Genomic DNA, 27,599 nt, shown 5'->3' with positions numbered 1-27,599 from the left:
AGAAGATTCAAATTTGTCAAAGATAAACATCTACTTCTCTCACAACTGATACAAATGAAGAGGGAAATACATGAGCCAATGCAAATTTTTTTTGCTCAATTAAACAAAAAAGTTAATCGAATTCCCATCAATAAGAGGCCTGCTGAAGAGAATTAGACAAACAACTTTCTTCATCAACACCCTACCTTAAGATATTAGTTTTCATATTCAAAGAGCCTGAGATACCAACCTAGAATTTCCACAAACTTTAGTGATTGAGGTAGAAGATGACTTGCTTAGCTCAAGGAAATGGAGAAAAGAATTACAAAAAGGAAAAGGTCAACAACCCTCCATCACTACTACTGATCTCCTAGTGCAGAATCTGGTTAATGCTTTGCTACAAATTAAGAAGTCGTTGCCTCAAAATCCTTCATCTTTGTACTGATATATTCCAAGGAGGAATTATATGCCATATCAATAGAATAGGCAACTTAAATTGTTGCTTTTGCCAGTATAAAGACTAGTTATTGTACATCCTACTTCATCTAGTCATTAGACAACCACACGTGATTTTCATTTGACAACTGATCACGATGACGCAACTTGCCCCAAGATGGCCAGATATATGCCAATGCATCTCACAAGTGATAGGATTGAAGAGTACGTGGCTCCCAAAGACACAACAGAACAACCCTTTGGAACATCTTTAATAAATTTTATGGAATATGAATCTGATGGTGCAAATGGTGAAGATATTAATAACCATTCATGTAATTTGTCCACCCCAAATTGGAGGTAAAAATTGGAAGAGAAGTGAAGTAGGGAAGAGAAAAATAAAGCTACTACTAATGAAGTCCCCAAGTGCATCCTTTCTTGCAAGCATACATTTAACACAAGCAAAGGATATAGAAAATGCTAGCTCCCGATCACTTATTCTATTGATTTTAAAGAATCATTTGATTTTATAGACCACTATAAAAAGACTAAAGTACAATCTTCCCAACTAGAATACTTGAAAGTCAATCCATCCCAATTAGACAGATTGATCCAATGTGTTGGGAAAAGATAAAGTGTACCTATTTTTACTATCAACCATGAATCAAGAACTAGTTTAGAAGGCCTCATAACCAAAGAAGAATTAGTTATCACAACCTCTTTACTAGATAAACCTAGCCCATTATATGTCTCTCTTTACATAGTTGGTTGTAAGTTGAGCCATTGCATCATTGATTATGGCCCAACTGATAATGTAATGCCTTCTTAGGTGGCTCATTCTTTAGGTCTTTATCTAAACAAACCAGTGGGAGGATATTACTCCATGGAAGCAAACCAAGTTCTATTTTTTCGGTCAATTGAGAGATGTTCAAGTGACTCTTACAATACATCCAAAAAAGTAGTTAAAATTGAATATTTAGTTGTTGATATTTTGACCAGTAACGAGATGTTATCAAGTAGGAGTTTTTGCAGAGATCTCGCAGGTGAGATCAAAATGGACATGCTACATGCCTCAACCCCAATGGGATATAAGAAGGTTAGGCTTGACCCTGAACCTCAACCTAAGTATATAGTCTGATTAAAGTCTAATGACCCAAGAGCTAAAATATTGTATGTTGACATTGGATATGGAACCTGCATGATGACATCCACTAAAGAAGATGTTGTCAAAGCTCTTATGCCTAACATAACTGAAGAATTATGGTCTATGTTACTTAATGGGAGCTCATCATCTTCTAGCTCATGCACCGGGGTGGTTTTAGTGTCACTTGAAGGAGAAAAGTTTTTGAAAGCTTATAAACTAACCTTTGAAAACTACTAATAACATGACAAAATATGAATCTCTCCTTTTAGGACTTGAATATGCCAAAGAAAAAGAAATCAAACAACTCAAGGTAACAAAGATGTAGAGCTAGTCTTTAACAAAGTTTGAGGACAATACCAAATGAAGAATAAAATATTCAAGGCCTACAGAAATAGGTGTGGGATAAACTTGAATATTTTGATGCTCTCTTAATCTTAGCTATTCCTCATTAGCAAAATTCTAAAGCTAATTGCCTCACAGTCTTTGCTTCCTTTCTGATTCCTCTCCTTCAGTTTAACAAAGATGTCTACATGGCGGAGATGATTTACTGACCCAATGTACCTTGCAATGGTCAACATTGGTAGGTATTTGATGACAACAAGAAAATTATTGCATTCCTTAAAGGACAACCCCCTTTTTCTAATTTGCATTTTGAAGGATCAAATGGTGTTGAAGTAAGAAATCGAAAAAGGAATCCACTGACCTCATACAATTAAAAGGTAGCACTATCCTGAAAGGACTGGTCAAAAATATTTTTGATAGAGAAGACAAAAGAAAGAGAAAGGTTGAAGATCCCAAACCCTCAATCTCTTTAGATCCCAAAAAAGTGAGCATTGGTTCGAAGGAAGATCCAAATATGGTCCTTGTTAGGAAAGAGTTGTCATTGACAGAGAAATAAAAGTTCATGAGCCTATTAAAGGAATACAAGGACATCTTTGCTTAGGATTATGAAGACTTGAAAGATTTTATGGATGGTGAGTTCCAACACCATATCCCTTTAAAGCCTGGCTGTACTCCTTTTTGGCAAAAAAAAGAGACAATTTAACCCAAAGGTTGTTGATGCCATATAATGGTAATATTAGAATAATAAGTAAAATATATTATAGTAAAAAATAATTCAACATAATTCTAATGACAAAGAACAAGAGATGTAATACAACAATTGCAAAGAGGAGGATGAAAGGGAATTCGAGGGAGAGGAAGAGGAAGAAGAGGAAGACAAGGACGAGGAGGAGAAGGAGAAGGAGAAGGAGAAGAAGGATAGGAGGAGGAGAAGGAGAAGAAGAACGATTAGGAGTATGGAGGGGTGGGGGAGGGGGGGTGGAGAGGAAAAAGGGAGAAGTAGGAGGAAGAGAGGAGATGGAGAAGGAGTGTTGTGACATGGAGCCTAATTAGATTTGGAGGTTAATTTCCCCCCTTTATTCAGTACATTTCCCCCTCAAATTATTATTACAGGGGTTTGGGGGTAGTGCCCCTTGCGGGGTCCTAGGCAACGCCCCATGCGTATTTCCTATCATAGTATAGGGTGGGGTTGAGGGGCAATGCCCTCACGAAGGTTTTCAGAGGTAGTGCCCCTGAAGCCAAAAATGACTTTATTATTGTAAAAGGTGTCAACTGCTATTTTTCTATTGGATGACTTATTTTAGCCCTAATTTAGTAAGTGGCAAAATACTTGTACAAAATAGCTTAGGATTAGAGATTTCATAATGTATGATGAGAGTGTAGCTTCTTGAAGCAGCATTGAGCCATAAGGGATTGTAGATTGTAATCATTATATAATAATAATACTAGACTTATTGTTGGTGGATGTAGCCCAGCGATTGGGTGTACCACGTTAAATCCTTGTGTCTTGTGTTATCTTCTATGTGATTTATTATTTTTTGATATTGGTTATATTTGCATGTAATTGTTGTTTCGATCTATGGTTAATCCTAAAAAGGAGAATACAAGAAAGAGGGAGAGGAAGAGGAAGAGAAGAAGACAAAGAAGGCAAGTCAAAGAAGAAGAATAAAACATACCATCGACAATTGATCCTATTTTAGTAAATTAGTTGAGATTGCATCAAAACAATATTGGAAACCTCTCTAATGCCACCACAAACAATTAGCAGACAATATAGACTGTAAGTTGAACAAACCATTGAATTCAAACTACACAAATTTATGAAATTGAAATGGTAGGAGAAGTTGTTTAAAAAATGCCACACAACATGTGGGTTGTTGGAAACATTTCATAATTTACTATGTGAATTAAACTATGATAAGTATTAGAGATTCATAAATTTCTCAATATTGATACATGTGGTCCACCTTTTTCAAATAATGCAATGTATCTTGCTATTGGTGTAATACTTCACTTAGATAGATGGAAAAAAAGAGAGAAATTTACTAGAATAATATAATACTAAATATATTTTGCTATCGGCTAATACATTGCACCTCTTTTGGGTGCAACTGTTGGTATGATAATATTTTTGTTCTCCCTTGTCACTAGCAATACAACTAGGTAGATCCAAATACACCATAACACAAATGACTCAAGTTTATCTTATTGCATTCCTAATCTTATGAATGACCTAAAAACACAAACCCAAAATAGAATGATTGATCACAATTAAATGTGATAAAATTAAAATATAATTAAAATATTTCTAAATGGGGGTTGCTCATTGCTTCTAGTAAGAAAATACTGTAAAATATGATTGCTGAGTGCTTCCTCGTTAAAAAATATTTAGACACAGTAAAAAAGCGAAATATACATCGAAATATATAAAATAAAATAAATCTTTTCGTGTCGATGTTCAGGGTTAGGGTTTTATTTTTAAACTTACGGATCAGGGTCGTGGTATGAACGTTTCGCGCTAGCTTCGACAGAGAGAAGTAGAAGGTGCAGGAAAAAGGTATGGACTACCATTTCACCGTATCTTAACATTTTAAACAGTTGAAATAGCGTTTATCTTGGGCAAATTTTCTGGGTACACATAGGTATTATCTGCATCTAGGGTTTAGGGTTTGGCAGATTCGTGTGGAGCAGCTGCTTTGTGTTATATAAGTGTTGAGATCTCACTGAATGAATAAGTTAATTTGACTTCGCCAGATAAACAAATTTAAATGGGCCATGTTTTGAACATGTTTCCCAGCAAATGAATTGTTATCATATCCGTTTATGTTTCAATGCAGGTAAGTCATGGTGAAGCACAACAACGTTGTGCCCAATGGGCATTTTAAGAAGCACTGGCAGCGCTATGTGAAGACCTGGTTCAACCAGCCCGCTCGAAAGGCCAGGAGACGCACTGGTAATTTCAGTATAGGGGTGTAGTCGTTTTTTTATCAGCGATCTATTTTTTAAGTTGCTGTTAAGGCCTTTGATTGTGTGTGGCGTCTTAAAAAACTGATTTTGCAGCTCGTCAAAAGAAGGCCGTAAAAATTTTCCCGCGTCCCACGGCTGGTCCTCTCCGTCCCATGGTACACGGACAGACACAGAGATACAACATGAAAGTTCGCGCTGGGAGGGGATTCTCGCTCGAGGAACTTAAGGTAAGGTTATATGTTTCTACAAGCACCCAACGATTCGTTCATTGAAATTAACGTGGAGATTTTTAAGTTGATTTTGGAATTTTCTTAGCACTAAATTTTTTAATTATTCGCTATGTAGGATTCTTCCTAATCTATGTAACAATGTCCTGTGGAGTTCAGTGCCTGGATTGTGATAAGTCATATTGTAATCTAATACCGGTAATCTGTATTATGCTCTTTTAGTAACAGTCAAATTGAACAACTCCCCAGACTAGAGCCACTAGAGTGTATTAAGGGTTTAATTAGTAAACAATGTTTCAAATATTTGAATTATTAATCTTCTTGTGATGGGAGTAGCGGTGTAATCTATAATGTTAATTTTAATTGTGCTCTTTCATTAGCAGCCATTGATTTAACAACTGCATAAACTAGAGCCGCTAGAGTGCATTTAGGGATTCGATACTATTCTCCGCTTCAAATATTTAAGCTCCCAATCTTACGTGAGGGTGATTTTAACAGTTAAACTGGATTATACGCCTATGACATACATCTTCATGAACAAGCTCTAAAATTGATTTTTATTATTATTTTTTAACTATAATGCAATTTGTACCTGAGGTGTTCCTTAGATTAGTAAAGTCATGTGCAATTATCAAAACAGTGGCCGGCAACTATTTTAAGAGATTACAATACCATGGAATTTATCCTAGCTGGACATTGTTGCACGAGACATTCACGAGTGGACTATTAAAACTATTCTTCCCACAGATTTTAAGAAGATCAATAGTTTTGAATTCATCTTAAACATTTATTGTACACATTGAGGGTTTCTTATATATTGAGCAGAGTAACATGGGGACTTCGCCCCACCCCACTCAAACCACCATGTATCTTGGTGGAAGACGTCCTCACACCAGGGACTTGGCATTCCCAAGTCCCCCACCAACGCCTCCGTGTTACCATCTCCCTGCTGGTGGTTCTGCAAGCAAAAGTTGCAGCTGCAGCACTTGTGATAGAAGGGGGTTCTAGCTACCATAAATGTCATTGCTACACACATGCACACTACATATGCATATTTATGAATGCATGTATGTGAATATCATGCTACTCATTGTAATCATCGTTATATTTGGCTATGTTTCATCATTCATGTTCTCTTTCTTCATCCTGATGATGCATCACAGAGTGTGATCCCTGAAACGTTGATGCAAAAATAACAACACAACCAAATCCAGAAAAATTCTAAGCATTCTATGGATTGTGGAAATCTGCTCTCTGCGATATTATTATTGATATTCATGTTGCAAGTTTGCTAAGTTCCAAGTATTTGGTATTATAATTTTAAATTTATTAGTTCTTATACTATTATACATCATTTCAAGTACTATCCCAACCCTCTGCCTCCCATCCCCCACCCCTCTGCTACTGTTTTCCAAACTGAAGCCCTTTTTCCCTGTCTTGGAAACCCATCCTGACATCTCCTAGTGACTATTAATTCGGGTTTTTTGATTTTTTACTTAGAGCAACTCAAAATTATTTAGAGTTTTTTGTATGGATGGAACCTTTTAAGTCAAGCTCAGCATATCCATTTGGAGGCTTAGTGTAGAATCTTATTTGTGTTTGGCTTTCACTTCCTGTGCCAGTCTTGTCACACTTGCATATTGACCAATGACTGTTGGTCACAGTTTGAATCTTAGAAAGGGGTAATGATAAATATATACATGGCCATTGAATTCTCACATCATTCTTATGTATCTCATGTTTCAATCTTGAGTTTCATTTGACTAAGTAGGTCTGAAAAATGCATAGTTACACCACCTTGGGGGACAGTGAGACGGTGGAATGGTGGGACAAGTTTCTGGGATGGGGGGACAAAGGGGCCTTAATTTGGGGACGGTGGGGGGACGGTGACGGGGGACAGGAGGGGGTGTGTATATATATACTTACAGTACTTCAAATTACTAGTTGTGAAAAAATGTATTGCAATATAAGATATAAAGATGTAAAAGAGTAAATACTTGAACATTGGATTGAATTGGAACAACGATCATTGAACACAAATAGTCAACATTGAGATGTCCTCCATCTTTGGTGGAGGTGGTAGAATCTGATGGTGCCGCTGGGAACGAGGAGATGGAGTCCCCAAGTCCTCAGTGCATCCAAGTCTTTGGGAAATGGGGCAAAAAGGGGGAGCGACGTGTCCCCGTGTTACTATGGAAAAAATATGAAGGCACTCAAAATCCACCTTCTCAGCTTGGGGCTTTTCAAAAGGAAAGTAAATTCGTATATTTGATGCATCCAAAATTCAAATGGAACTATCATTGCAGTTTGAAGATTACAATAATAAAGTACACTGGGGTAACAGTGTAAACTGTTGTTGCTTACAAAACATATTTATGATTGTTAATTTATTTTTCTGGTCTAAGAACTAGGTAGCCCATTATGTGTAGTAAAGTTTTTAGGTAGCCCTTTAAGTCTTGTAATTTTTTCATTTAGCGTAATTGAATCTTGTGTAGATTTCCTTGTTGGTAATTTACCTGGGATTAGATTTTTTTTCTTGAAGTAGTTAGAATTGTCATTGTTTCATGCACATACTCTGTACGTGAAATATAAAAAACGAAAAGACTTGGAGATTTGTATGAAAACATGCTTGTTATATTTAAATATTTTGTGCTGGTATTTGCTCTTGCTCAGTGTGGCATTATTGGGCAAGAGGGTGTTGGTGTAAGTTTATAAACACCTAGAGCCTACAATCTCCTAATATTTGACCAACTGAGTAGATTAATTGTATTGAGATGAATTGAAATGCAAGAACACCCTGTATGAATGGTAGAGGTTAGAGAGGTAGAGATAACTGATGTTCAACTACTAGCTACAAATATTAAATGATCTACTAACATTGTTAAACTCTGTGAAATTAATAACTACCTATGCTCTATGATGGTTATTTTAGTAAAACTTTTTTGTAAATGGGATAAAGTCACATTTGCTCCAACAGAGGGGATGAAGTTTTCTCTAATTGAGAGATCAGCATTGTCTTCTGGGATATAATGATATTCTATTTACTTTGATAGTTAAATAGGGAAATTTGCATAGCTAGTGCATGGGGGACAAGTTAGTAATTTCAGCTACACAGGGTTAAGTAAGGGTATCTCGTTTGCCAAAGCTTGCCAAGGAGACTTGCGTCTGTTCTCATTCAACGGTAGCCTGGTTAATCAAATAGCGACATTTAATAAGGGAGGAAGTTTGGAAGTGTATGAGCTAGATCACCATCATTGTCCCTTTGTACTATGGGTGTGTTTCGGTACTGGACATGAGTTCTCTTTTTCTTTTCATTGACGAGCATTGTTATCTTGACAATAGTTTAAGTTTTACATGTAGATCCTCCCCTTCCCAACCAGGGTTGTGTTTAGCTTTTTAAGCATTTGTTTTAAATTTAACTTGTTATTCCTCTTTTTAAGCATTTGTTTTAAATTTAACTTGTTATTCCAAGAATTTTGCTCATTCATGATAATTTAGTATTTAACAAAGTGGACAATACAGCAAATTTTGATGTTTGAATCCCACGACATGGACATGGCTAAATACATTATAGAAAGGTTGCACAGAGATGGGGCTACATGGCCTTTCCGGGTTAGAATTAAATTTTATGATAAATAAGTAAAAATTGTTAAAAATAATATAACTTTTATAGTAAAGAATAAACAACTAATAACATATTAACATGTTTTATTTATATGCAAAGAATAAATTTTAGTTATAAAAATCTCTAATATTTAACAGCACAACATAAATATTAAATAGAAATATAAAATTAATAAACAGTTAATACTTTATATCTTTGAAAAAAATGTCAAAAGAAGTGGTAGAGTTGATTTGGAAGAAATTCGAGTTCTTGAAAAAGGAATACATTGTATTGGTTTTCCTCATTTGGTGTAGCTTCTTGTTTATAGCAAAAAAATTAAAAAAATTGCATGATTGAAGCTTTCTTAATTAAGTTCAGAAAATGTCTCGTGTTGTGAAGTCAAATTACAGTATCTAGTACACTTTGAAAATGAGTGTTTTTTGGGCACATGTGGATATAATATCCAATGTGTGTCAACACCGCATCCATATTCAGCTGCTCTTTTGTTTATTGAATTATGTGATAACTAGGATTTGCAAAACAAGCTACGATCAATGTAAACTTTCAAAGCCAATTACTTACAGTATGGATACTTGTGGACAAATTTGAAGATTATGTTGATGTTGCAGATCTTTGTAGTCTGATGGTGAACCATGCAGTGTGATTTGAAATGTCAATGTTGGCGTGATGTTAAAGATATTATTTCATGAAACAATAATTATAGTCGAATTGCTTTACATTGACAAATAATGATCAGAGTTTTCAAATATATTTTCTTTCTTCATGGTCAATAAATTATTTGATTCATGAAGGCTGTACACTTGAAGTGATTGAAATGTATTGTTTTGTCTGTAGTGTGAGGCTTTCTTAATTTTCTTGATTCTTCTCGAACCAGAGGATCTGCTACCACCATTTTATGTTTGACTTTATGAGCTGAAAGGATTAACAATTAACTCGTGAATAGCTTTCCTTTCTGATAGAAAAAGTACTACTTTATAAAACAATTCACATTACATTTGTCTTATTAGGCTTTGTACTTGATTCATGAAGGCTGTACACTTGAAGTGATTGAAATGTATTGTTTTGTCTGTAGTGTGAGGCTTTTTTAATTTTCCTGATTCTTCTTGAACCAGAGGATCTGCTACCACCATTTTGTGTTTGACTTTATGAGCTGAAAGGATTAACAATTAACTTGTGAATAGCTTTCCTTTCTGATAGAAGAAGTACTACTTTATAAAACAATTCACATTAGGCTTTTTACTTGTAAGGACCTAGCTTAATTTGTATGTTAGTGCTCCTTACAGACTTTGGAGCTCTATACAGTAAAATGCCTATTTAAGGTTATGAGATCCAATTCTTTCCCCAAAACAATCTTTAAGTTTATATTGCTTTCGTTTTTCAAAATCATGGAGTCAGCACATCATTTAAAAATTATGAGCTCCAATTCTTGCCTAAAACAGTCTTAGAATTCCATTTTAAGTCAAGTCTTGCTTAAAACAATCTTAGACTTCTATCCAATATTGCTGCTTTTGGTTTGGGTTGGGTTTGTGGGTTTAGCAATTTTTATTCATTGGGTTTTGGGTGTTATGTTTGTCCATTCAAAAGAACATAATTCTCAATTATATCTTGAAGCATGAACTATAAAAACTGTTAGTGAAATAGGATCTGTAACTTGTAATAGCACTTGTGGATATTTTATGTGTTTTCCAAGTTACTATTCCAATGAATATATATATGATATAAATTGGCATGCCTCTTGAAGAGACATGTCTCTTTAATATATTAACTTACATTAGTTATAGTTATAACACAATTAATATACTCTCAATATATTATAATGATATATATATATATATATATATATATATATATATATATATATATATATATATATATATATATATATATATATATATATATATATATATATATATCACTCTTAATATAAGTTAATTATTCCATATATAACATTGTCATATATTATATATTTCATATATATATAATATAATTTATCCGATAGAATTATAACATTAACACTCCCTCTTAATGAAGAAGGATAAAACACATAGATATTACACCATAGGTAATATTTCAAAAATAATACGTATAAGAAATCTTTGATCAAAAGATTTCTAGAATATGATATCATGTAAGTATTGGCCTATCAGAATATCAACATATGATATTCACCAATTACTATTTGATATCATATTTGGTAACATGAGCATTGGCCTATCAGAATATCAATCAAATGATATTCACCAAATACTCTGAGTAATGGCCTATCAGAACATCAACTCAATCCACCAAGTACTCAATGTGGTAATGGCCTATCGGAATATCAAGGCAAGATATACACCAAGTACCAAAAATATATCTATACAAGCAACTTGTAGATAATCAAATTAATGATATCAACCGCGTAGTTGTTGATTTATAAGATAAAACCTTTACATGAATCAATTTCGCAAAATTGAATCATGCTACAAGTTATTGTAAGGATGTCACTTTACAACAACTTCTCTTAATACAAGTGATAATCATTTAGAAGTCGTTACTTCTTCATGATGTACACAGGGGACAAGCTCATACATGTATGACATCAAAAGTTTGCATGAAGTCTCCGTGAATACTGTCATGTGGTGTTGTCACAACATTCACCATAAAACATATAAGAGAATAAGGTTTCTCCCTCTTAGTTTGATATCAACTTTTATCACAAGGTTCTCTCTGATGAAGTATCAGACTTCCTCTGAATCTGTTATGATCCTTTTAACCTCTTGGTAGCAAGTCATGTCATGCTTGCTTAGTTCAATGGTTATCCTGATAGCATAAGGCCTTCCAGCCGACATACATGAGACTTTATCCCATGAATCATAGTCCTTTAGTTGTTATAGTTTTTGACTGGTGTTGAATCCATCAACAAGGTCTACTCCTTCTGAACCAATATCATCAAAAGTTTGATTTAAGCATTTTTATTTTCTGCTCCCTCTCTTTTTCCAAGGTTGCCTCTAATGAAATGTCAGACTCCCTCTCATAATTTCACTCATCAAGAATATTTGCTTCAACAAACTTACATTATCCAACCTGATCATTAGATGATTTGTGAATCCTAAATCACTGCTTCTTTGGAGCTACTATCATAAGATTGAGTCTGCGCACTATTTGGTAGCATGCCTAATGTACCAATCTTCTTTTCCTGCAAGAACATCCTCAGAGACAAAGGAAAAGATCAAGGCAAATAGCTCTTTATAGTAATTATAGAAATACAAAATAAGAGAGAGACTACAATGAGTAGATACATGCAATACCCGAGGATAATAAATACTTATCTGCAATAATAATATAAGTTTGACCAATGAAGGTCCATATGCATCAAATCAGGAAATGCCTCCATTTAAGAATTTGTCAAACAATTTGAGTACGTCTTTTTTGCTCCCGTATAAGAACGATTCAAATGGGAATAGAACATTGGTTATCATTCCCACTTACAATGTTAGATTCCTACTCTTATATTATTGAATATACTTGGAGACAAAAGAAAAGAACAAGAGCATAAGGAGATAAAGAACACTTTCAATGCATACAAGGATACATATAAGAGCTTGATTGCAAAATAAACAATAAAGAATATTAGTCTTGAGATAGAATACTTATCTCACTATTCTAAATCACATTGGGATAGTTCCAAGTGATTTCAGACCTTGTCTTCACTTGGATCCAAGGCATTTTGGATTGGTTTTCATCGCATAAATACCTCTTAAAATTGTAAATTCCACCATTCCATGCTCATCTATATCAATTCTACACAATGGAGTAGTTAATCTCAACACTCTCAACATAATATAGTTTTACAATTGTGGCATGAAGCTAGTTGGTATCTGAATATCATCATCTCTATAAATCATTGTCTTATCATATCAACTGCTCATTGTTTTGAGTGTTGTCTTTCTCCTATGGCTGATAATACATGATAGCTGACTTTTGACTTTCCTGTCAATTGTCTTCATTTCTTGTTTACAGAAACTTAAGAGATTCAGATAGAATTCCATTATGGTTCAAGTGGGAATGGAATATTGTTTATTATTTCTCCTCCACAATACAAAATTCCCACTTTTAAATTTTGTGCTTGTTTAATCGCGGGCAGTGATTTACCCTTCCAACTGTTAAAATTCAGAGGTGGCTGAAAATGTAATGATATTTTGCTTGGGTTTGACCTCACGTGCAGTATGTCCAAGGATTTTGATCGTTGTTGGTGATGAAATTCACTAATATGTGCATGTTTACCCACACTCTCCAGACTATCTTCGAACAACCTACTGATTGTGTGGATGCCATGTCATATATTTCATGAGTTTATTGTTAGGATAACAATCTTTGTGCTATTCATATTCTACCTGTCTCAGTTATGGCCATTCCTTGTGATTTCACGGCGTAAAATGTAATATTTATCAAATGTTTAAGACTCACGTCAAGCCCAATATAATGTGGCTTTTATCCACATAATCTCTTAACGTGGTTCTATCAGGAATTTGATCTGACGTGCTAATTCAATCAAACATTGGATGAGTCGCCTCCATCTTGCCGTCTCTATCGAGTTCCAACAAACGATTTTGATCCATTAGCATCCATAAGATTATTACAAAATATGACCAAGCTTTGATAAAGTATATGCACAGGGGGATGTTGACAAATGTATAGAGGTTGTGGTGTGCTGACAATGTCACTCACACTTCTAAGGTATTCTTATCCTCATGAAAGAATACAATAGACCAGGCTTATTAATCTTGTAAGGTTCATAGATAACCATCAGAAATTGTCCACAGGGTTCACTTGAAAGATTTGTCCACAGAACGTATTCACCTCTGTAATAATGCGTTTGGAGAGGCAATCGAGCAGTGATAAATATTAATCTCTTATTCTTTGAGCTCTATCATGCTTAAGTGCATGGTCTTGATTTGATAATCCATCCTTGATCGAGATATCTTCTGCACATGTTTACTTTGGCCAACCTTCATCCCATAGCAGAGCCACCAATCAATGAAATGCGCAGGAGAACATGCGCGTGTCTAATCGTGGAGTGTTTGTGATACGCTACCATGTCTTTTGAGCGAACGCAACATTACTCTATATGTAATTGATTTATCAGATCAAATCCATGTTGATGAGGGTCCTTCCTCCTTAATAAATGGACGCTGGTAGGGTCCCGTATGTATCTTCAACGAAGAATAATATTAAGGATAATATTGCCTCATTTTAAATGCATTCAGGAATATTGAAAAACAATCTTTTATTTATATTCACGCCAATCTAAATTTAACTTTTAACGTTTCAGATATCTGAATCGAACACTCTCAAATTTTAAATTCCTACACTTCACAATATTGTCCTTCTAAACTTCACAGGCAGGTAGGGAACTTGCTGTGATACCATGTTAGTGAAATAGGATCTGTAACTTGTAATAGCACTCGTGGATATTTTATGTGTTTCCCAAGTTACTATTCCAATGAATATATATATGATATAAAGAGGCATGCCTCTTTTGAAAAGACATGTCTCTTTAATATATTAACTTACATTAGTTATAGTTATAACACAATTAATATACTCTCAATATATATATATATATATATATATATATATATATATATCACTCTTAATATAAGTTAATTGTTCCATATATAACTTTGTCATATATTATATATCTCATATATATATATATAATATAATTTATCCGACAGAATTATAACATTAACAAAAACTCTTTGTTAATATGGAAATACTAAAAATACACTTATGGCTAATATTCGATTGAATATTTTCTTCCCCCATTGTCAAAGATTTATTATTTATGTTTCTTTAATTTTTTTTCAAAATGTTTATACAGATTAAAAGATTCTGTTAAGTTTGATATAAATACCTGATCTATAGACTATAAAGAATTTGTTTCATAAAAGGGGATTTGCTATTGAATTTAATATCCTGTCGGAGATCTGGTGGTCCTGGGAGCTGGGTCTGGCTGAGTTTCCTGAGAGAGGGTGTTGCAAAGGCTATTGTCACTTAATTGTTTTTTTTCAAAAACGTCCAAAAATCCTCACTGGTTCTGTGTAGGTTTGCTATGAATTGCTAGTGTTTATTCTGGGTCTGTCTGGAACTAGCTCATAGACCTCATGCTGCTGTTCTGCAATGTCTCCCAGCAGCATCAAACGGTGTGCAGTTCAAGGGTTGAACCCAGGCCCTCTGCTAGACTAACCATCAAACACTGTATTCATATTTTTTATTGGTAACAGAGAGAGAGAGAGAGAGAGAGAGGGTTTTAAATGAGGAATTGCTTAGTGATTTTAAGGTAGGAATTTCTTTTTGAAAAAAATGGAAATTGACTTGGCAAATTTGAGAGAGGATTTTTAAATTAGGAATTGCTTAGTGATTTTAAGGGAGGAATTGCTTTTTGAAAAAAATGGAAAATGACATGGCAAATTTGTCTTGTAATAATTCCTCAGGACTAATTGTGTGTATTTCAAGGGTAATACGACCAGTTTATTTGTGTTTCCTGACTAAACACAGAACAGATTGAATGATCATTGATACCTCCATTTTTTATTGTTGTATCTTTGATGCCTGTCTGCTATCTCCAATGCTATAAAAATGCCATCTTAGTATGTGAATAGCAGAAAAAGATTTTGGATTTATAAGAACAATATGGCAGCAAGCTGCCAGTTATATCTCTATACATGTTCACTGATTCTACAAATTCAGTGTGAATCTTGTTCAGTTCAAATATTTTCCAGGTATCTCAATAGGAAAACTAATTTTTTGTGCTTGTTTACTTTGGAATGTCCATACAGGCGGCTGGAATTCCAAAGAAGTTAGCTCCCACTATAGGAATTGCTGTTGATCATCGTCGAAGAAACTGTTCCCTGGAAGGTCTTCAGGCTAATGTTCAGCGATTGAAGACATACAAGGCGAAATTGGTTGTCTTCCCAAGAAGCGCTCGCAAGTTTAAGGTAGTTATCATTTCTGTAGACGTTGCTTTGATTAATAATATTGATTTCATGCTATGTACAGATGGAATGACTTTTGCAAAATAATATGCAGGTTGGTGATTCTAGTCCTGATGAACTGGCCACTGCAACCCAAGTACAGGGTGCATACTTGCCCATCCACCAAGAAAAACCCTCTCCCGAACTTGTAAAGGTTACTGATGAAATGAAATCCTTCAAAGCATATGCCAAGCTTCGTGTGGAAAGGATGAACAAACGAATGGCTGGAACTCGTTTGAAGAGGGCTGCGGAGGCAGAGAAGGATGAGAAAAAATAATTTGATTAACAGTTGTATTTCAGTAGTTTTTTTCACGGTTGGAAGTGTGAAATATTTTGGGTTGAGATGCAATTTAAGTGCATGTTCTAGTTATTGGTTAGGAACTTACACCTTCGAACTGGATTGTATTGAATTTTGTTCTATTTTGATAATACTTTTGTCTTAGAGTGTTCCTATTTTGCATATTCAGAACGATGTTTTGCATGTGTTTTATTCTGGCACGTCTTATACGTCTTCTCTCAAAATTGATGTATAATTCATTCTCAGGGGTCTTGGGGTATTGTGAAATTGGGTTTGTGGTTATTATGACTATCATCATCTTTACGAGTAGTAGGTAATATAAATTAATCTACATTAATCTACGCGACTCTGCTATCTCAGATACCGTGAAGTCAGTAGAACCTGCAAAGCTACCCATTTAATTTAAAGTGTTAAGCTGGGGAAATCTAACCAAAGAGCATATTGAAATATGGAAATGGATAAGCAGATCATTGTAGATAAGATAATGTTTATTCAGGCTTAGAAGCTTTGAAGGGAAAATCATAACTGAATCAGACGGTGGGAATTATTTCTGAGACCTAGAAAAGAGATTGGGTTTGGGTGCAAACCTTAAAAGGGAAAAACACTTATTGTTGTGTCCTTGTAATTGAATTTCTAAGATTGACTTTGAAATTTGATTTTGTGCAGAAAACATCATTGACACGGTCATGAAATAAAGGGAGCTCATCCATTATATTTATTACTGCTCGGTAGTTTACAATAAACCGTATTTCATGAAAATGAATGGAACAGTTGCAATTTGTTTCTAGTTGAACCCTAAGTTGACTTGCTGCAGTAAAATATATCCTTATCAATTAATTGAATCATTGTTTTAGAAGTATCTCCTATATCCTATTAATTACTTTATGATCATCTATTGGAAAGAATCAATTGCTATAATTTTTACATTAGAACTTGCATGACTATCCTCTGTCGAGCACTAAGATTGTTTCCGTACTCTAATAGAGATAGGTCACAACAAAGCTAAGGTCGTCCTTTTAAAAAATTATCAATTAAATATCAAATAAATTTGACATTTAATTACGCCGAGAGGCGTTCTATACAATGGCAGCACAAATGCCCAGCATGGGAATATGCCAAGATTTTTTGTCAAAAAAAATTGGGAGCGGTTACAAATTTTCAAATTAAATATTAAAAAAGAATTTTTAAAATAATAGTTGGCCGAAATAATAGGAAGCCAAATGAGGCCAAAATAATAGGCCCAAAAAACTAAAATAATAGGCCCAAAAAAGTAGGGCCCGAAAAAGTAGGACCCGAAAAAATAGGGCCTGAAAAAATAGGGGCGAAATAATTTCAATATGATTTTTTTTTTTTGTTAAATATAATTTTGCATGCACATTCATGCTTTTTTTTTGTGGGGAGTGGGAGAATTTGAAACAAATTCGTGGAATGTGAAGAGACATCTGTTGGGGGATATGAGGAGCCTCTCAGAAGTTATAAAACCAAGACTCATTTCATTTTCATTTTATGTTTTTGCAGGAAGGAAGAGGTTGAGGTTATTAGAAGATTAGATTGGAGTTTTTGAATAGGAGTAAATTGAAGTTTTGGAGTAATATTTTTGCAGGTGAGATTTCTATTTTTTATTTACATTTTCATTTAGATTTAGATGTAGATGTAAATTGAAAATCAAAATTAGTTATAATATTCTACTTTGATTTAGATTTCAATTTTAATTAATTTTTAATTCTTCTAAAGAATATCTCTAAAGAACAAACGGGTTTTGTTCTAGGAAAATCTATTATGGATGGAATTCTAATCATTCAAGAGATGATTCACTCGGCCCAAAAGAACAAAGAGGCTTGTATGTTATTTTAATCATAGTTGAGATTTATGAAAATGAAAATAGGCGCCTAGAGAACGATTACTCTCGGCGTAATATATATAAAGATATATATAAGCTAGTTACTATTGCTTTTAATCTGAAAAGAAAATCATTTCCTCTATATTTTGAAAATTTAAAAATTATAGATTTTTCAAAATTTAATTTTTCACTTTCCCACTTTTCGACAATTTCAAAATTTTCTTCCATGGAGTTCTTCAATGGACTGGATTGCAGTCTTGTTGGCTGTGTATGGAGTCTTCCATGAATGATGTTCAAAATGTTGCTCCTGTATATTAGATCTTCACACAGTAGGCATTTGCACTTCCTCCTTAATATTTCTGTAAGAAATATGATCCAACTCTCTGTTTTGCGTTGGGCAAGTGGCTCTTCCAATGTTGCATACACTGTTTTTCAAAGCCTCCATTGGTTAAAGCCACACTAAGGCTGGGGTCCCATGGGCACCCGCTTGCTTAAAAATAGAGCGAGTGCAGCTAAACTTTTTTAGGAACATTTAAAGGGGAGCGGTCTCATGGGCATGACATTTAAATTTGCTTTAAAAAATTAGCTTCTAAATTGAAGAAAATATAAAATATATAAATTGTTGTTTTTAGAATTTTTGGTAGGATGATTTCAATTTGGAGGGAAAATGAAAGGTAGGTTTTTGCCAAGTGGCAGAATTCTTCCCTAAACAATAGGGGCTATTTTCAGCGCTTTTTTTTTGGCATCCGCTCAACTAAAAAGTAAGGGCTCTTAGTTAATAGGAAAAGATTCGAAATTAAGCTTTAGCCCCTCCAAAATATTATCATGGGACTTCTAGCTCCTCAAATATAGAGCCCAAACCCCCCATGGGACCCCAGGGTAAAAGAAGATATTCAACTACGAGTGATGATGAAGACGGGCTCAAAATTCTATTTATAAAGAAAAATTACATTAAGTCGTGTGCCAGATATAGGCTGCCTTATCAGATAGTTATGGCTGAGAACATCAAGTATGCAGCGGCATTTAACTGTGCATTTGTAAGGCTAAACACCTACGTAGCCCATAATTAACTTATTTTCACATCTGTTGACTTCGAATGGTCTTTGTTGGGCATGCTTTTTGGGTGCCTACAATGGAGTCTTTTCTGCAATCGACACTTCTTCCCTTTGCAAATTCTCAGCTTTCATGTTTGCATTCAGAGATTTCCGGTTGATGTCATATTGGAGGCATATTTGGACTTCAAATGTTGCCCGTGTGGTATGGGAAAAAATTCTGCTCTTAGTAAGACTTTGTTCCAACGAATGAGACTACTTGCGAGCAAGCACACGACTTTGGAGTAGAATTTGATTATTTATTTATTTCTTAAATTATTAATTATGTTTTATTTTTTATTTAATTTAAAAAAAAAAATTGTTGATTTTTTTGAAGTTATTGAATATTAATTTATTATTTACTTGTGAATAAGGTTACTTTTGTAAGTTGCAAATACTAGTTAAAAATGACAAATCAATATTTTATCATACAAAAATTTATGTTTTTAATAATATGTATAATACACAAACACATTACAAACTTCGAAATAGTCATATGACATTATAAAAAAATTTGCCCAACCTATGCATACAAATCTGTAGACAAGTCAAAGACGTCATATCTTAACATTTTTCCACATATGATCCAGATATGGTCAAATTCTATACAAATTTATTTTTACCACACTTTTTTTGCATATAGTCACAACAAAGAAGTCCAAATATAATACAAAGAAGGCATCGTAGAAAGGTAATTTTTCCCTTAGCCATTGACCTATCCTTTTCTTGAGTCTTACAAAACACGGCCCTCTCCACCTCTTGAGAGTTACAAAACTTGCATTGAATTCCTTCATCACGTACCACACTTGTAGATGGAGCGTCATTGACCCAAGTAAAATGTTTGCATCCATTATTCCCCTACAATAATAAATCTTCGTTAGCTCTTACTATAATGTTAAGTCCAATAGCAATTTATAACAAAAAAATATTTACATTCTTTAACAATCGTCTTCCTATTAGGGCAACACCAAAATTGACAGCTAAGATTAGTTTGCACGTGCAATGTCTTTAACAAGCACAGAGTACCACATTGGCACATTAAGTGAAGCCATTAACCTATTATAAATAATGCATCATCAAATATTACATTAATTAGATGAATATTATAATAAACTGTGTTGTCAAAATTAAATTAACATATTTCACATGGAGACAATCTCATCTCGAGAGAAATTTACGAGTCAAATGCTAGGAGAGAATTTTCAAATGCTAGTATTATTTTTGTGCACGCTAAATTTGGGTTTTGGAATAGTTTTTAAATATTCATCATTTTCAAATGGAGTAGTTGCCAACACCCTCAAAAACATGTATGCAAGATGTCAATAATTACAAACAACTCTCAAATGCTAACATAGTAAAATGATTGTAAGTTGGAGATTTTAAAGCGAATGTAATCGATTGTCTAATAAAGTCAAATAAATCATATTTGTCTATGCCAAGAAAATGATAATACATTAATTAGATGAATATTATAATAAACCGTATTGTCAAAATTAAATTAACATGTTTCACATAGAGACAATGTCATCTCAAGAGAGAAATTGTATTATGTTTGTGCATGCTAAATTTGGGTTTTGGAATAGTTTTTAAATATTCATCATTTTCAAATGAAGTAGTTGCCAAGCACCCCAAAAAATATGTATGCAAGATGCCAATAATTACAAACAACTCTCAAATGCTAACTGAGATTTTAAGTAACCGTTTGTCTTATAAAGTCAAATCAATCATATTTGTCTGTGCCAAGAGAACGATAATACATTAGAAATCTATCAGATTACAAAATTAGAAAATGATAATACACATTTGTTCTGATTAGGTAAAAACAGGTTTTGAAAGGACTCGGAGCCTTATACATCAAATCAAAAGATATAACAATATAAAGCCCAAATACAACAGTGTAAGTCACCAAACAAAGATAGGGAACAACCAACAAATTCCCACCATGATGGACATCAATCCTTAACAAGGGAACTTAAGATTTGGATTTAGATTTAGAATTGCTCTTGTAGGACCGCAAATTCTTATCTAGAGGAGGGATGGAGTACTTAGATTTCTTTCCTTTTACCACTGTCCATCCATCCTCTAGCTTAGCCGCATCATTTTGCCTATCCCCTGAAGAAACGAAGGAATCCACATGGCATACCAGAGAAGTATCATCCAACAAAACACTCTCCCTAGGACACGCCAATTTGGGCGAACCCAAATCCAAAACATTTTGTATTTTAGGTCCAGAGACAACAAACTGAAAAGGGTCAGCATTCAGGACAACAGGACCAACAGTCTGAGAAGCGGGAACCTCCTTCAAAACAGGCTGATCCAAAGCATCAGGTGTAGTATCCTCTAAACCATCAAAAGCAAGAGACCCTTCAACAACTTGCTCTCGAACAGATGAAGATTTAGTAATAGTGTAATGCTTATTAGAAACACCCACCCGCTAGGAAGGCATTCGCTTTGATAATACACATTTGTTACATCATGTTTGTTGAACCCCTATTTTGTTTTCCCGAACTATTACAACATGTTAAGTTTGCCCCACTTTTGTTTTCTTGAGGTGCTACACTAGGTTTGCCCTGCCCCTATTTTGTTTTCCTGAGTACATCAGATTTATTCTTCCCTATTTTGTTTATGAAGACTAAAGTACTATAAAACAATTACAAGCCAATGAAGAGACCAAGTTAAGGTAAATAAATTTCTCGAGGTTAAAAGTTTCTTGTTGCACATTCATCACCAAGAACATCACACGTGCAAAATACAAATATATGAATTGATAAACACATTTCCTTTTTCAACAATCACTTCACAAAAATATTTAGAATTATCTTTCAATCAACACATTTCCCTTTCTATCTTACTGTCAACAATCAAGATTCACTTCTAGCAAATACAATAATAGACAAGAAGAAGCAAATACAATAATCATGTGCAAGAGTATTAATGTCAAGCATATTAGGAATAGCGTGAATCATCCAAATCAACACTTTGCTATACCCAACACCATGTAGAGAAAGTCAACACAATCCATCAGATCAATGTTATATCTTTTAAGCAGTGAATTGCATGAGATGGGGTTTATATAATCGTCTGGAAAGTTTATCTCCGAACCATTTCAGATCAACATCCGACCGCATTATCAGAACATTATATCATCTAGAAAATATCAGAACGTTATTTCAGATTTTAGATTAACATCACACCACATTATCAAAACGTTGCATTTCAGATCAACATCAGACCACATTAACAGAATGTTATTTCAGATTCACTTTTAGCAAATAAAAAGAAAGCACGAGTAGAAGCGAATACTATAATAGACAACAAGAAGCATGTTAGCCTACTTTCAACACTCGAGTTTCAAAATTTTAGATATCAAATTCGAGAAAAAACCCACCCTATGTTTTAAATATTTTATATTATTTTTATTAACAGTTTTGGTGTGGGGTTTGTGTTTTATAAAATGAAACGTTACAAATATCTCTTGAACCTGAACTTGAACTTCAAAGTCCAAAGTTCAAAGTTCAAGGTTCGAGTTCGAGGTTTTGGCATACAGGCCCAAGTACTACAGGTTCAAGAGTAGAAGTGGTCAGTTCAAATATGTAGGTTCAAAGACAATGATTTGAAGTGGCAGTTCAAAATTTAGAACCAAATATAGAGGATTGCAGTATATGCCCAAGTTCAAAATACAAGCTTTGAGTTCAACAATTCAAGATTCAGTTATCTGGTTTAGATTCAGGATAGAATTTCAATGAACTGTTAGAGTAATAAAATATCGCCTTATCAATTAAATCATTTTGATTTAATTATTAAGTCACTTATTATCTCTAGTTTACTTAAGCTAAACTTTAGGCATATAATAATTGATTATTTTATTAATTATTATCATGCAACCTAGGTTAGATTCCTATTACGGTTTTGATCTCCTTTTATAAGGACGATCTCTCTTTGTACATTCATTCACTTTTGATAATAGCAATTTTATCTTTTTGTTCATCAAGAATGTCTCATCTATGGATCTGGAATTCCAGCCTCCATAGCTTTTTGCTTCTCTTTTCTATGATAGGTGTTTGCATGCAAGTGATTCTAAGGAGTTGTGGGATTGATCTTTAATCAACTTTAGCGTGGACTTTATCTCAATCAGTGACCATAATGGTTATGAAGAGGGCACCCACAAGTGCGATCAATGTCTCAAAGAGATTGAAGTTGATCCTAATTGCATGAAAATCGTGGAGGTAAGGACCCCATCCTTTGTAGAGATGAATATAAAGTACACATTGGAGTAGATTATTGCCTTCAAGTTAGGAACCCAACCTTGATGAAGTAGGAATTAGAGTAGCTATCGTAGCTTTGACTTACTTCATGGGCAATCGGGTTTGAAATGGATTAATAGACAAATCCTTAAAGAAGAATAGAGATATCTTAGTTACTAATTAATTGAGATTGTTGGACCACTATTGTCACCATACATTAAATGTTTTAAGTGGCAAATTTTGTGGAAATGGGAGGAGCGTCAACACAAAGACTTCTTCTTTTAGCATAAACTTAATTGTCTTCACAAAACCAATTCCTCACTCCCAATGAGGAATGTATGACAGTCAGCCGTTTGTCAAATTCATTGTAGGTGCCCGCATATGAATACCAACGGGACTAAAATTCCTCATCATCAAGATGGATCGGGTGACTGTAATTGGAGCATAATAATCTTCGCATGTAACCAAAAGCACAAAGAGGAACACTTCACACTGGCGACCACCTCAATCCACATCAGGAAGCTTAGAGTATCAAAATTATAATGTCCCGATTAGTCGAACATCACACCAAGTGAACAACAAGGTACAATTTTCCAAATAAGAATGATAAAGATGAAGGCCAACATGAACAATAGGAACCCCGTGCGAGCAATGACACAAAATTGTATACAGACGATGCTCAACAAGTGCTTGACAAAATGTCTGCACCATTAAAGGAGTAACCCATAGAGTTTGTTCAAGAAAATGACACAACAACTATGATTAGATCATATGTTTTGTGATTCCACTTTTCACACACATGAGCTACTCAAAAGAAACAAAAAAAAAATATATATATAGAAGATTGTGCCCCATTTGGTAAAAAAAAAATCTACATCGATGATAGGTTGAGGCATATGCTTGAACTAAGTATTTTCATAATGGTCCATTTGGTTGTGGGAATAGAAATATGGTAATCGGAATTGTTATTCTAGAATAGAAAATAGGGATACACATTCCCATTCTCTGTTTGGTTTAGCTAGAGTTTGATGGGAATTCACGGACCAAAAAATTTATGTTTTCTAAAATAAATAAAACAGGATAGGAATATGTATTCCAATTCCACCTATTTAGGTGGAATTGCAAGTGCTCTTTTTTGGGCCAAAATTGGAATATGTAATCCTATTATATTCCTATTCGCAATTCCCATTTGGTGCACCAAAATAGAGAATTCAAAATTTTAAGAATTTACACATGCCTATTCCAACCATATTGCCACTGCCAAACAGGCCCTATCATGTATATCCACAAAGACACTGAATGAAAATCCATTTTGTTGATCAGTCACCCACTATTCCACTTTAATGCCGAGGATCATAGGGGCAGAGCAAGCCCACGGTGTAAATAAAAGAAGCCCTCCAACATCCATTTCAAGCTAGAAAATGAACTCTAATGGATGCATTCATTCCAAAATTTGAAGATGTAGGATACTTCAAGATACGTTTCTAAGCAATATGGAATATCAAGTCTTGCCTAAGTTTGCAAAATTAAATATTCAACAAAGCGCCTGACATCTAAGCAATTTCAAATCTAAAATATGATTCTGCACATTCTAGAGACATCCATCACAAATAAAATGAGTCAGAAGGCTCGTTTGGAGATATGCAAAGGGACCTTAATGACACATGTCACCATTCTAAATGACACCTATCTAGATTTAAACATCATCACTAGCTTATATTTTAAAAAAGTATTGATTCTAACATTTGTAAAGAAAAAGGCTAGCCTCTCTAGACATGGACTTTGAGGCTTTGATTTATTATCAAGAAGAAAGATATATCTTTCCAAGAATTAGTTATTCAAACTGAAAAAGAATCATCAATGACAAGGGAGTGAAATATGCCAGAAAAGGATACAATGGGGGTTCTTTTTTTGCGGAGGTCTTGTGGCTAAAGGGGAAGAAGGGATAATACATTTGGTATTATTTTGCAGTAGAGAAGAAGAGGGAATTTTATATATTTTATTTTCTAATTAGTTCATGTAGCTTGATAGAGTTGTAGGGCAAATAATCATGTGGTTATTTATGTTATGTGTTTTAAGTAAAGAGAAAGTTATTCATTCCAGATCTTGTGGTCTGATTGCTTATCTTTCTAATTGAAATCAATCTTATGATTATTTCTTTCTTGTTCTAACATAGTCTTGTTATCATATCAAGTCAAGGAACTTATTAGTTTGTGTATTCATGTTTTGTGAATTGAGATATTTAATCCTTTAATTTCTCTACAATAGGGGGAATTTAGTGAGTATCTGTTAAACACTTTTGCCCCCCTTCCTAATTTTGAATATATGGGGTGACAACCATATCTACATTCATTGATTTATTCACCAATTTCCATGCAAGTGTAATAGGGATATGAAAAAACCTTATTTCTTTTTATCCCTAAGCCTTATCAAAACTTTCATATTGTAGGAGGCATTTTAGTTGCGACGATGCGATTACTCCTTTTCACTCTTTTGCTCCAGTTCAAGGCTTAACTATCATAGGGGTCACAAAGGTACGATATAGTCAATGCCACCGTCAGTGCAACTTCATAGCTATTAGCACTAGCATCCAGTTTCAAGTCCCGAGGGAGCGAAAGTAGTTAGGTGCAACATTACAAGGGTTCATCTGTAGTTATGATCTTGGTTTCAATGTTGTGATTCAAGGAAGCAATCAAGTTTGATGGGCTTTGCATCTCTGCACATAGTTGAGGTTAACCCAGGGTCAACATGACGAGGTTGCAGAACACATTGTTGACATCATCGCAAAAGGTTTAGAGAAAACCAAGGTTAAGGTTGCAAAGCTGTGCAGACCATTGTTTGCACCATCGCAAAGTTCAGTGCTGAGTTAAGAACTTAAGTCATGATGGTGCGATGATAGTCAGTCTAAAGGCTAGTCACAGAGTCACAACAGTTAGTTAAAAGAAACAACAGGCAATCATGATGGAGCGATCAACAGTTTAGGGTCGTTTTTGTAGCTTTGCAGGTCAACATGGTCAATGGAGGAATGAAGTGGTGAAGTTGTAATCAAAAGGGAACAATTAGCTTCATAAGGTTATTGCAATGTCGTGGCCTAAAGTACATTAAAAGTCTTCCAAGTTGCAAAGTTGTGAGGAGCATCAAACAGTCAAGGATGTGGTCTTCGCACTGTCGCAAGTGTCTAAGCTGCAGTCAAGTTCTAAGTCGCAAAGTTGTGGAATGGTGATGATGGTCAGTCTAGTCTTATTCGCAACATCACAAGGATGAAGCATGCTTGATGTCTAGTAGTCTCGAAGGGGTGACAAAGGTAAAGTGAATGGCTTCACATCATTGTACGGTTAAAGGGTTCCTAGGTCCAAATTGTAGTAAGGGTGCGAGTGGGTCAGTTTCATATTGGTTGTAGAGTCACAACAGTTAGAGGGCTAAGTGATAAAGAGCTATGCAGCAGCGATAAGGCATAAAGCAATGAGGTCGCGATTTTGGAGAGCCAAGCAATTAATGGAAAAGATAAGTTGCAAAGCCGCAAATGGTTGTGAGCATAGGTCAACGAGATAGTTAAAATGTTGGGCAAGGTGGCGAAATGTTTCAAAGGTATATGGCCACGTGGTAGATGGAATGGTTGAATGTAGTTGACTTGCTGATGTGGCTGAGCTGGCATGATATGAATGTAATCCATGCAGCATGATGAGAGTGATTTATGTCCTAAATTATCCCATATTTTACCCTTTACATAAGCCTTCATCCTTATTTTCACATTCCATTTTCCCATTTTATGTTGCATATATTTCAATATATATAAGTAATATTTATTTTAGTTTTTAGATAAAATATATGAATAATTAATTATATTTACTAGCATTTATTGTGCCAAAGAAAATTAATAGTTCATAAGGAGAAGAAATTCCAAATATGTGAAAATTTATAAGAAAATTCAAAATTATTTATTTGTGGCTAAAATCAAAGAAAAAGATTGTGGCAAAATCAGGAAGATTGCGGCCAAAATCAAGAAAAAAGTTGTGGCTAAAATCAAGGAGGAAATTGTGTCCAAAATCGAAGAGATCACAAATAAAACATATTTATATTTTTATAACTTCATTTTTGATTTATGGCTGAAAATAAGAGACATATTGTTTGCTAAAATAAGGTGGGGTGAGATTTGAACATGCAATCTCCCCCGAACTATTTTATTACATTAATCACTCAACCATCAACAAATTTCAATAATATTTGTACCTCACATTCTCTTCGATAGTCATTTCTACGAAAGTCAAAAGAAGGCCAAGGATTTGACTCGTCAACCTCCCAATACAACAGCCACCGTTTCACCATTTCATCGCACGCATTTAAAGTGAACATTTATAACGACACAGTCTCATAGATGGTAATGGTCA

General features: G+C 34.4%; 1 protein-coding gene across 1 annotated transcript; it reads left to right on the top strand.

The window, feature by feature from the left end:
- Positions 1-4,354: 4,354 nt before the first annotated feature.
- LOC149559592 (large ribosomal subunit protein eL13z-like) lies at positions 4,355-16,180 on the top strand. Its single transcript, XM_089833450.1, has 5 exons — positions 4,355-4,457; positions 4,738-4,853; positions 4,961-5,094; positions 15,544-15,702; positions 15,794-16,180. Exons 2-5 carry the CDS (start codon positions 4,745-4,747, stop codon positions 16,013-16,015), a joined length of 624 nt encoding a protein of 207 aa, XP_089689576.1. The 5' UTR covers positions 4,355-4,457; positions 4,738-4,744; the 3' UTR covers positions 16,016-16,180.
- Positions 16,181-27,599: the final 11,419 nt, after the last annotated feature.

The sequence above is a fragment of the Cupressus sempervirens genome, chromosome 5, assembly GCF_028749045.1.
Source record: "Cupressus sempervirens isolate cs-2001-9-10 chromosome 5, ASM2874904v1, whole genome shotgun sequence".
In the NCBI taxonomy this organism is placed as follows: Eukaryota; Viridiplantae; Streptophyta; class Pinopsida; order Cupressales; family Cupressaceae; genus Cupressus; species Cupressus sempervirens.
Note: the sequence above shows the minus strand (reverse complement) of the source record. Positions and strands in the feature narration are given on the sequence as shown.

Coding starts and splice junctions, on each gene's coding strand:
- LOC149559592 (XM_089833450.1), top strand. CDS start 4,745: ATGGTGAAGCACAACAACGTTGTGCCCAATGGGCATTTTAAGAAGCAC. Junction 5,095..15,543: donor TCTCGCTCGAGGAACTTAAG/GTAAGGTTATAT, acceptor ATGTCCATACAG/GCGGCTGGAATTCCAAAGAA. Junction 15,703..15,793: donor GAAGCGCTCGCAAGTTTAAG/GTAGTTATCATT, acceptor AATAATATGCAG/GTTGGTGATTCTAGTCCTGA.